The sequence below is a fragment of the Equus quagga genome, chromosome 11, assembly GCF_021613505.1.
Source record: "Equus quagga isolate Etosha38 chromosome 11, UCLA_HA_Equagga_1.0, whole genome shotgun sequence".
NCBI classification, from domain to species: domain Eukaryota; kingdom Metazoa; phylum Chordata; class Mammalia; order Perissodactyla; family Equidae; genus Equus; species Equus quagga.
Genome location: NC_060277.1, coordinates 14,818,396 through 14,830,908, shown reverse-complemented (window position 1 = coordinate 14,830,908; position 12,513 = coordinate 14,818,396). Strand labels below are relative to the sequence as shown.

Sequence of the window (12,513 nt, the reverse complement as noted above, 5' to 3'; positions counted from 1 at the left end):
GGAGGTACATGGGAAATTTCCATACCTTCTGTTCAATTTTGCTGTGCTGTCTAAGTTTGCTAAACCTGCTCTAAAAGTAAAATTTATTTTAAAAAAAAAGTGAAAGGCCAGCCTGGTGGCGTAGGGGCTAAGTTCACGTGCTCCGCTTCCGCAGCCTGGGATTCAAAGGTTTGGATCCCAGGTGTGGACCTAGCACTGCTTGTCAAGCCATGCTGTGGCAGCATCCCACATAAAGTAGAAGATGACTGGCACAGCTGTTAGCTCAGGGCCAATCTTTCTCACCAAAAAAGAAAAGAAAGTGAAGGTGTAAATCATCAGGCAAATATTTAGGGAAAGGGTGTCCTACATAACAGAAGCAACATGAGCGCAAATCCCTGAGGGAGGGCTTTGCCTGGTTTGTTCGAGAAAGAATAAGACCAGTGTGGCTGGAGCAGAGGGAGAGGAAATATGGTAAGAAATGAGGTAGGAGAGGGAGCAGAAGGCTCATGGTGCACCTTGCAGGCTATAGAAGGAACTCTGGATTTTATTTTGAATGAGATGAGATTCATCTCTCTTTGAATCAGAGAGAGCTGAGTGGAAGAGTAGCACCATCTGTCTCACTGTTTTAGAGAATCCTTCTGGAGGGAAAGAGATGGTGGGGGGCTTAAATCAAGTGCTTTCAAGGAACACTGCTGAGAGAAAAGTTCCTTTAAAACATTATTGTTGCCATACTTACTCTTTAGACTCCTGAGTTCTCTTAGTGACTTGCTGTACAACTGTGTCATAGCCAGATTCCTCACCCTGACTCTGATCAGATGTCCACTTTTCCATTTCTTCTTCAATCATAGACCCCAAAGTGTCGCATATATGCTGTCTAAGGTATTTCACAAATTCGTAGCTGAAACAAATATTTAAAAAAATGAAAGCAATAAATATCATGAACTAAATTATTAACTATACCCAGAAAAAATGTTAGCACAGAAAGATTCGTAACATATTTAGCTTTCTTACCTTAAACCAGGATTAAAGTATTTATTCATCTCAAATCATCAAGCTAATCTGGAATTTTGTTGTTTTTTTCTGGGATACTTGGTCAAGATCATTATTTAAACATGACGGGAAGTTGGAAGCAAATTTCGGGATCAACCTAACCTTTAATGGGTTAGGAGTCTTTTCACACTTCTTTATTATGCTCCTGTCTGTAATGTGTGATGTAAGGGTGAGGAAAGTAGTTGTTAAAGATTTTCATAACTATTCAAGCTGATGAGGAAAACCAGAAGAGAGTAAGAGCAATTACGAAAGAATAAATAGGAAAAGGTTAAGCTCCATCACCAGAAGAGTTTTTGTGTACATTTTGAAAGTGGTAACTGACCTACATTTCACCTGATCACCTCTTGTCTGACTGTGTTTACAGAGAGAAGTATCTTAGATAATTCAATACATTGCACATTTCTCCTCATACTGTTAGGTTAATGGTAACATTAAAATTAGTCTGTAAATTCAGACAATACAGCGAATATGAGAGGGCAAGTGTTCCAAAAGTGGATAATTATTTTATGAAACATGTTTACTGAAAATAAAGAGCAACGATTACAATTAACACCATGATTTAGAAGGTTAAATTTTTGTGGTCTCTCAAATGACAAAGACAACTTAGGACAGGCCATTTTTGTAAATACCACTATGTTCAAGACTTTCAGTTTGACTATATCGCAGTATAAAAGCCCTGTATATATGCAGTACAGATGATCAAGGAAGAGTCTAAATAATTTTCTCCCCATAACTATGAGTCCATCATGGCATCCAGCATATGGTCTTCCGTCCAACATTCACTAAATGACTGAATGTCCTCTACACAACAGCCACCTTACGTAGGCAGTCAAAGGACTTCATTTTTAATTTTAACTGCTTTTGATTGGGATTTCCTCCCCTGCCCATTTCTCCTTAACTCTGAACACATTGCTACTTCCTAGAATCCCCGTGACTGCTTCACTAGTGTAAGTGGCAGGCCTGCCACAGACAGTGCAGGCCTCAAAAGTCAGATGGAGATATGTGACAGGAAGCCATGCTACTGCATGTACTTATAGCAAAAGCACAGGCTCAGAATCAAAAAGGTCTGAGCGCCAACTCTACCACTCTAGCTGTGTGACCCTGGGCAAGTCTCAGTTTGCTCATCTGTAACTCAGGAATGATCATGTCTACTTCATCCCATTATTTTAAATTAAGGAGGCAGTAGACAAGAAACTTAAACTTTATAACTGCAAACAGTTAGATTAAAAAGAAAGAGTGCAGCAAACGTATTCTCCACTCCCACAGCTTCAACTCCAAATTCAATAAAACAGGTGATTGCTTTAGCTCTTTCTTCTGCCAAAACGTCTCTCCAGGATGCCAGACCTCTATATAACTGCCTGATGGACAAGGCTACTTTATGTCCTTTCACCATATCAGTCAGCATAATCAAAACCAAATCTATCATCCTACCACCTACTCACAAACCACCTTCTCTTGTAACATATATCTTTGGTAATGGCACCATCCTTCAACCAGATACCTGTGTATAGCCTCAAACAGCTTTAACCACAATCTTTTCCCTTACGGCTCTTATCTAATTAGTTAACAAGCTCTCTAATTCTGTAATTTTTCCTCTACAACTTTTCTTTCCCTTCCCACTGCCACCAGATTAATGTTCACATCTTCATAACCTTCAGCTAAACAATTGCAAGAGCCCTCTTAGGTCATCCTATAAATCAGTGGTTCTCAGACTATACCATGGATCAGAATCACCGGAAGGGCTTGTTAAAACACAGATTGCTGGACCCCACTCTCAGAGCTTCAATTCAGTAGGTACAGACTGGGGCCCAGAATCTGCATTTCTAACAAGTTCCCAGGTGAGGCTGATGTTGAAGTCGAGGCCAATGCCGATGCCAATGCTGCAGGTCCCAGGACCATAATTTGAGAACCACTGATGTAGACAGATTCTGTATTCAGAGAGCTTTTAAACTAGCCTAATGTTCTTAGAATCTGATCAGCAGATTCCTACCCAAAGAAGCAGTACCAACTCAAAATATTAACGAATAAATGCACATTTAGTTGCTTTATATTAGAAATATTTAAAATATGTAGATATCATTTTATGACCCTCTGTATTAACTGGCTTCTTCAATTAACAGACCAAGCATCAACTCAATAACTTAGAATAAGCAGGTCCTGCCATAGTTTTAGGAATTAGGTAGAATTAGTTTTTAATTTTCCTCCCCTACTGATTAGCTATGTGAGACTAACCAAATTACATATCCTCTCTAGGCTTCAGTTTTTTCCATCTATAAAATGCAGAAAGCATTTCTCTTGGAAATCATTATAAATATTCTAGATAATATATGCCCTGCACCTATCACAGAGCCTGGCATAAACTGAACACTCAGTATTATTGTCATTATTATTAAATTTAAGACCCACTTTGCCATTGACATTTAAAGCACTCTGAGATCCCAATTTATCCTACCAGATTTACGTTTCATTACCACCCTTTACACATGCCCAACACTCCCCATGTTTTCTTTTCCCAACACCTTTGATAATATCATTTCACCTAATTTAGTGTTTTACCACCACCTCTCCTTAAGTAAGATCATCTTCTACAACCTAAAATGCTACCTTGTGATAAAGCCTTTCTTGGTTTCCCAAAACCTGATAGTCTTTTTTCTCCCAAGCCCTAACAGTACTTTGCCCCTCTCCATTAGCACTTAAAATATTCCATCTTGTGTGTAGTCACAAGATGTATCCTCTGCTTGGCTCCTGACCACATCTAAATCCAGATTTTTATATTCTTTATATCCTTGAGAACAGGACATATTCACTTAGCATATCATCTGTAAAACCCTCTACAATACTTGTTGGACTGAAATATAGGACTGGGAAAGGGTTTCTCTCTTCCTTTCCTTCAATATCAGTGGCTGTTAGTTTGAACTTGCTTATCCTTTCTAAATACTTGTTTTAGTCATTAGTCCTTGTTCATTTACCACTTGTTAATAATTTCACATAGCATTATGCTATAATTAACCCCCCCATATATGGTCTCTTATTCTTCCTATATTCCCCTCTGTAAGGACAAAAGAAAGAAGAGAAAAAAAGAAAGGAAGGGTAGAGCAGAGCAAAAAGAACTCCTTTCTTCCCAACTACCCAGCACATTTCTGGCACTAACATTATTTTTCAGGACTCCCAGACAGACACCATGGAATGCTCTTTACCTTCTCCATCTTCTGCATCCCATGCCCACCCACTCTATCACATCCATCTAGTCACCAACACTTGTTAACATTTCCTACACATCCCTTGGCTTCATCACTTCCTCCGTTTCTTCATTTCCATCAATCAGAGCAAAACCACATCACCTCACACAGATTACTAGCAGCCTTCTTGTCTTCTTGGCTTCACTCTTCCCTCTCATGTGTTATCTCGAACACTGTAGTCAAATTGGTCCTCAAAAACCAATGATTTACTTCTGAGTTAAAGCCATTTTACTCATACCAAAACCTCACACCACGTCACATACCTGTCTCAGTAAATATTTGCTGTATTTAAAATTGATTACCGGCTGCCTGTTATCCTTCAAATACAACTTCCTTGGCCTGGAATTTAAATACCCAATCAATCAAGCCCCTTTATCAGGGCATCTCCATTTAAATAAGGTCACAATCAATATTCTGGACAAACCACCAACCAGGCTGATTTGCATATAAGCAAGGAGAGACTTTTAAACCATAACCATGTGTTAAGACTCTGTGCTAAGTACTTTATTGTTTTATTTACAATATGAGATTAAAATAGATGGGGATATAGATCAAAAAGTTAAAGAGCCTTGTCAAATTCACAAGCTACTAATTCAGATTCACCTTACTCCAAAATCCACATCATTCCCACAACCCCACACTCCCCCAAAGACGCAAAAATTGCAAAAATGTTTAAGTAATAAAAAAAGATGTTCTGTAGTCATAAATTGAGATTGGGAAGGGATAAATGTAATACTCATATTTTTACCAATTTGTATACTATTTAACTTCTTTCATTTAGGGAGGTAAATCTATTACATTTTATTTTCTCAAAATTATAATTGGCATATTATATTTAATAGTATAATTTAGTTAAAAATTTATTTTGTTATTCACTAAATTTACTTTTAAATATTTAATAGCTATAGTAAATGTATAGCTAGGAACTTCTAAGCTTTAATGAAATAGTTATCTATTAAGAAGAGCAGAAAAGGGAGAAAAAAATATTTTGTAAACTTAATGTCCTGTAATATTTGATTAAAATAATAAACGAGAATTTTCAGAAATACTCCAAGAAAAACAAAACCCAAACTTACTAAATCACGTCACAGAAAACAGCCTCTAATCATCACCCAAGCAGTCTTTGCTTCTTCCAGTGACTCACCACTGCCTTATATTACTGGAAGATCTTCCCCTATGCAAGCAAACTTCCCAGCCATTGTAAACGTAAACTGTTTTCTGGTTTGTATATTTCTAATTATATACCAAATCTTTGCATATTCTATACAAAATGGTGAAAACTTACACAGGCAAAACAGAAGAATTCAAAGATTAAGTTTTCAAGAGAATCCTTCAAAGCTACTCTTAAATAATTTTTTAACATTTGACAGTCCCTCTACTGCCTTCCCAAACACACAGCTGGCTCTCAGACAGAGAAGGCAGATGTGCATGGTGAGATCTGAAGAGCGAAAAAAGGTTTGTGTTCTCCACAGCTATCCCATTTCTTTATTAACATCTTCAGACTTAACATAATTCTAACTGTGCTGGAAAGACCAACAATATAATATTATAGGAATAATACATCTTTGATGGTCATGGACTACAATAAATACAGTTTCCATTTATTTATATTTTAACTGAAGTCTATTAATATTCATTGCTCATTTTTAAATTTTCTAATAATGGAGTTTGTTATAGTTTTTTAAAGGATATGGTCTACACAATCAATACATGGATCTATAATTGTTACACTTCTAGAAATCTATGAATCAGATTGCTTCAGGTTTAAGTACAGGGATCAATCCTGCAATCTTAGACAAAACACCAGACCTAGCTAAATTTCAGTTTCCTACTGCTTAATGGTGATGATAATCCTAATGTGAAAACTGTTTATTACATATAGCATTTTTTTATACTTTGACACTTCTCTCACCAAATATACTATACACATATTTGACTAACCTTGTTACCTTAAAAGTAACTTAATGAGAAAAAGAAATTTGGTTTCAATGATACTATTATCAAAAGAATGCAAAATATCTTTCTGCAAATATTCCTCAAGGAGGGATATTAAAACCTAAGAGGACAGTTGTTTGCTACTAAAAAAAAATGCAACTTCACCATATTTCAGAAGCAGCTCAATTAAAATACACAGCAATGTGCCTGATCATTTTGGTTTACTGATAAATATGAAAATTTTCACACTTACATAGGAAAATTTTACAAAATTGAGTAAAAGAACATTCACTTTTTCCATTCTTTTTTCTCCAGCTTTATTACCTAGATTTTCCAAGAAAATTTAATGATTTTTTTTTCCATGATGAACTTCTGACATGTTCAAAATATTTATAACAAAATATGCACAGATACAGAGATTATCATTACAACATAAGGACATAAAAAATCTACTACAGGTTTGTTTCAGGAAATCAGCCTTTTAGCTATTTCAACAAGGAAGAACTTTTTCAAACATATATAGAAAAATCTATCAGTGATGATATGCTTTAAAAAGATATTTTATAAGTTATGAATTATAATGCTGATATGTTGAATTCTTAAAACAGATATTTCAGAATCATATGATTTATTATATGACAAACTTAAATTTATATATTAGTATATAAAAGGCTATGTAAAAATAAAACAAGTATTTTCTAACATCTACAACCCTTTAGGTCAAAGAATAAACTTCTGAGTCATGATAAAAAGTTACTAGAAATGTATTCATTAATTATGGAAGCATACATATCATTCCTAGCAATTTCTCCATACAGGGATAGAACTTTACATAATGGATGTTTTCCTGAAGCTACACATAAACACACTAGAGTTCACTAATTTAAAAAGTCACTGGTCGATTCTTCTGTAAAACAAAGAATAAACCCAATTCAATAAATATTACCGTGTTCCTTCTGTACGAAAGCAAAAATAGATTAGAGGGTTGCAAACATGAGCCCCTTTATTAGAGACTGTTACAATCATTAAAGTTAGTATCTCAAAAAACCAAAAAAACTATAATACAATTCTCACTGAAATGCAAGTAAGTATGCTCTAACTCTGCGGTTCTCAACCCTGGCTGCATATTAGAATCTCCTAGAGCTTTTTCCAAAACACCAAGGCCCAGCCTCTACTATTCCCCCAGGAAATTCTGATTCATTTATGCTAAGGCCCATTATCAGTATTTTTTAAACAGACTCCAAGTGATTCTAGAGTAGCCAAGATTAAAAACCAGGGCTATTGATTTTATAGGCGGCCAGTCTAAGTGTAAATATTTACATAACACAAACATATATAATGAAAGCAATGTCCTCTTCTCTACCTCTCTCCCCTCCCACAGGCCTCAAATCCTTGCTGCTACTTTTCAGAGAAAAGGGAAAAAGCTTGCATCTTTTAGAGAATGTGTAGAGGTTAAGGTGGAAAAACAGAAGCAGCTACGGAAAGCAGAGTTTCGTGCAGCTGCCCAATGGAGCAAATCCCCAGATTGGGCTATACTGCCTCCACTATGGTTTCTCCCTAAAGGACTGCATTTTCCCCCACTGGAAGTTATTATACTACCCGAAACTCCATCATTTATGGACTCAATTGTCTTAACAACCATCTTGTTACAAAAATGCCAACAGCCTGGAGACACCAGTTTCCCCTATAAGTCTGTTTCATAAACGTATTTTTCTTGCTATACCAGGACAATAGCAGGTGGATTTAAGGAACCAATGTTCTGATAGTGGACATGGCATGAGAGACAATTCTGAAGTATGAAACACTTTGGGAGGCAATATATATGTAAGTAACTTAAGAATATTTAGGGGCCAGCCCAGTGACGCCATGGTTAAGTTCGCATGTTCTGCTTCTCGGCAGCCCGGGGTTTGCCGGTTCGGATCCTAGGTGCAGACATGGCACCACTTGGCACGCCATGCTGTGGTAGGTGTCCCACACATAAAGCAGAGGAAGATGGGCACGGATGTTAGCTCAGGGCCAGCCTTCCTCAGAAAAAAGAGGAAGATTGGCAGTAGTTAGCTCAGGGCTAATCTTCCTCAAAAAAAAAAAAAAAGAATATTTAGTGTTCAGGTGAGTTAAGTCACTGAAAATAAAGACAAAATATGAGTGAGCACCTGGACTAACTGACCTTTAGGATCTCATCCAATTCTGAGACTATAAGACTCTATCAAAACACCAAAGACAAGCATCTCCTCCTGTTTTCCTTTCCTACATAAGGAGTCCCTTCCTCCTAAGACACAGATCTCAGGCTACTGCAGCTAACACATGAATTTTACTATCTATACTTTTTTTTGGCAAGGAAGGCTGTCCCTGAAGTAAGAGCTCTGTCAATCTTCCCCTATTTTATGTAGGATGCCAACAAAGCATGGCTTGATGAGCAGCATGTAGGTCCACTCCCAGGATCTGAACCCCCAAACCCTGGGCTGCCAAAGCAGAGTACACAAATTCAAGCACTATTCCACTGGGCCGGCCCCTACTATCTATACATTTAAAACTAAAAACTACTTTTAGGATTATAAATCTTACTTTTAAGACTACAAACAACTTTTAGGATTATAAATCTTACTTTTAAGATTACAAACTAGTTATAATTTGAATGTGTCTGGGTTTTTTCAGGTAGGCCACAAGTAAATCTCTTTAATAAATAGGAAATATTAACTGTGTAAGTTAATCAGCAGGCATTTAATCTATCTAACAAGCTGCTGAAGAGCAAATTACATTATTACAACAGTTATTAGACTGCTGAGAGGAACCAAAATGATCCAATTTTAACTTGAAAAGCACTTAAAAATTGACACAGGTAAAGCAATACTCATAGGCAAATGTGTAGCCTTAAATGTTTACATTTAAAAAAAGAAGAAAGGTTGCAAATTAATGAGCCAACCATTCATCACAAAAGTTTTAAAAGTTTCCCATGAAGGAAAAAAAGCAAAGAGCAGAAATTAAAGAACCATAAAATAAACATATAATAGAAAGGAAAAACAAAGCTAATAGCTGGTTATTTGAAAAGACTAATAAAATTAATAAACTTCTAGCAAAACAGATCAAGAACAAAAGAGGGAAGACATAAAAAACAAGGATAAAAAGGGGGACAGAACTACAGATACTAGAAATATTAAAAAGGTAAGAGGATATTAACAAAAAACAATGCAAATAAATTTGAAAATCTAGATGAAATGGACAAATTCTCAGAATATGATCCTAGCAAAAACGTACTCAGTAATTTACAACTATTTTAAACAACTATTTGCATGTGAAATAAGAACCCCAAATTTAATGCTGATACAGATTTGTGTCAGGTAAATTAGCATTACATGCGTATATAAAACATTAATGATGAAATGACTGAAATCTGAGAAAGTTACTGTTTTCTGTATGCCACTATTTAAGTAATAAATCAACAGCTAACCAATACAAGCTGGTGTCTGGTATCTCCAAAATAAAGAATATGATCATCCACTATCAGCTATTAGTAGGGGATTCAATGAAGCAATAAACAAGAAAGTCATGGAAACACAAAAGAAACCAGATGTATAACCAGAAATACTAACTAAATTAGAAACTCTATATTAACAAGAATTCTTTCCACACGTTTTAAAACTCCCTGGAGAATCTGGTGAAACCTGTAAAATGCTCCCCCGATAAAACTGCAAGAAAACTCAAACTTTTGCATAGAATATTAAAGGGCTCAAGGACCCCTGATACCCAAGTATGAACGGACAGGAGTTCTATATAAGCAGAACTTCAGGACACACAAGAGTCAGTACAAGTAACACAAGAAAAAACTTAAACGTCATCTCTGTAAGATCAAAATCAAAGGCAAACACTGAATTAAAAATACCACTGCTACTAATAATAAATTGAGGTACTCAGAAGTAAACTTTTTAATGGAGAGGCTTAATTTAAATTATATAAATCAAATCAAAAGAAAAACACAGGTCTCTAAGGAAACATATCCTTCAAGATCTACCTGAAATAGTACCTTATTAAACTTCCTACCTCTACTGCTCCCAAACCCACAGCACTCCGTACGTCTTCTCTGGCCCTTATATTCCTGGCATGTATCACAGCCATCTGTGTATGTGCCTTATTCCTTTATAAGAACTTAAACTATTCCACAGGAAGTTAATAATCCCACTTCAGTATTCCTGCAACGCTCAGAATGAATAATTGGCGCAGCCACTGAAATATTAGACCAGCAAAGGAACGGGGATCTTGGGAACTCAATGCTTTTAGGTAGAGTAACAGGAATTCCTTGAAGTAACAGAATTACTCTTAAAAGAATAACAGTAATTTACAATTAATGCTACTACGTTGCCAAGGAGAAAAAATAAAGATTGTGTTGAACATAACATCGCGGGAGCAGAAGCTTTGGAAAATAAGCAAAGAATAAAGATAAATTCGGCATTTGGGTAAATAAACCTCCAACTTGGGCGCTATTTTAACAATAATCAAATGAACCTTCCTTATCCAACTACACTTTGACCTTTCCCGGATCAGGTGGTTTGTTTGCTTAAGACATCAAAAGCAATTTTACTTGTGAAAATTTTCATCAGTTTCCTCCAGATGTAAGAGGATCTCCTCGGCGCACTCCAGGGAGGGCGCACCCCTGATTTTCTCCTTCACGCTCTGGAACAACTGCCTCAGCATCGCCTGCAGCACCGCCTCGTCGTCGCCGGAGAAACGCGCCATCCTCTGTCGGAATCAAACGCCCACACCCATTACTACGAGCCTGAGCAAACGCCGCGCAGTGCGCACGCGCGCCCCCAGCCAGCACCGCCCGCGCGCGGCGCCGTTCCCCGGGAGACCGCGGCCAGCGCTAGGGGGCGGGCCCGCGCGTCCTCCAGGACAGCAAGGCTCCTTACTTTGAGGAAGCAGCCTCTGCGAGGACCCGCCTTTTGGACTCCTCGTTACCGGCTTTCAGCACCAACAGAGCTCCAGCTGCCAAGACTATCAGCAAAAAAAATAGGTCCTGGGAGGCTCTGACGGGCGGGCCCGACGGCGGGACGTCAGCGCTACGCGTGACGCCACCACGTTGACGTGGCGTCCTAGGCGGCAGGGTGTGCCCTTGGCGACCTGCCGGGGATACTGGAGGGAGGTATACGTGCCGCCCTCTCCGCAGCCGCTGGGTTGTGGGTGGGAGGGAAAAGAGTCCGAAGAGAAAGGGTCAGTAAAAGAAAGATAATAGAAGGGAAACTGAAAATAGCCTGAAAAGCTTTCACTGAGTGAATAGTATTGAAATGTTGCAGCGCTGTTTTCCACTAACAGCTGACATCTATTGACTCCTCCTCCTTTCCAACACCTTGCTAGGAGTTATGAAGAGGAGGACGCCCTCATAATCTAACAGACGGAAACAGAAATCTACGATTGCAACACAGTGCAATTAAGTATAAGGCTAGAGAAATGCGCCACGTAGGTGCTGTGGGAGCCCACAATCACCTTTTAACCCGATAGAGTCGGTCGATGAAAGAAGCGAAGACAAAATGCAGTGGAGATCCAAAGGATGGGGACCCTAGAGAGTGTAGCGTATTCCCGGACTGGGGTTAGTAGGGTTATACAGAGGAGGAGAGGAGGCAGGAGAAGTAAATGGGACACGTCTGAAAAGGTCATATTTGGCACGTTTAAGGGGTTAGACATTTATCCTGCAAGTAGTAGGACACAGTTGAATTCCAGAGAGACACCATGAGATATGGTATATGAAGATCACTCTGCAAGAAGTTGCAATGGATAATCGTTGTCCCACGTCCAGTTCCCAATCTAGATAAATCCCCAGTCCATGGTCATCTCCAAACTACAAGGAGCCATCCCAGCAGAGTATTAGGATCAAATCCTGGTGGTTACAAATTTCAGTGACAAAAACTTTTATTGAGGGGCTGCCCGGTGGCGAAGGAGTTAAGGTCGCACGTTCTGCTTCTCGGTGGCCTGGGGTTAGCCGTTCGGATCCCGAGTGCAGACACTGCACGGCTTAGCAGGCCATGCTGTGGTAGGCGTCCCACATATAAAGTAGAGAAAGATGGGCACGGATGTTAGCTCCGGGCCAGTCTTCCTCAGCAAGAAGAGGAGGATTGGCAGATGTTAGCTCAGGGCTAATCTTCCTCAGAAAAAAAAAGAAAAAGGGAAAAAACTGCAAGCTAGAACAAGGTAACCATTTTAAATTCACAAAATTAGCAAAGTCTTAGAGCCTACATATATTTAGAGTTGAATAACATGCAATGAAATGATTACTCTTTTACAGTATTATTAGGAGTGCAAATAAGCAAATCTTGGAAAG

At 38.2% G+C, this 12,513-nt stretch overlaps 1 protein-coding gene across 3 annotated transcripts in view; it reads right to left on the bottom strand.

The window, feature by feature from the left end:
* TBC1D32 (TBC1 domain family member 32) overlaps positions 1-11,217 on the bottom strand; it is a 188,844-nt gene extending 177,627 nt beyond the window's left edge. For all 3 annotated transcript variants that reach the window (XM_046677841.1, XM_046677842.1, XM_046677843.1), the window contains exons 1-3: positions 11,108-11,217; positions 10,780-10,937; positions 716-877 (exon numbers count right to left, since the gene is read on the bottom strand). In XM_046677841.1, the coding sequence (XP_046533797.1) occupies positions 716-877; positions 10,780-10,934 (317 nt within the window). In that variant the 5' untranslated portion in view covers positions 10,935-10,937; positions 11,108-11,217. The remainder of the gene's footprint in view (positions 1-715; positions 878-10,779; positions 10,938-11,107) is intronic.
* Positions 11,218-12,513: the final 1,296 nt, after the last annotated feature.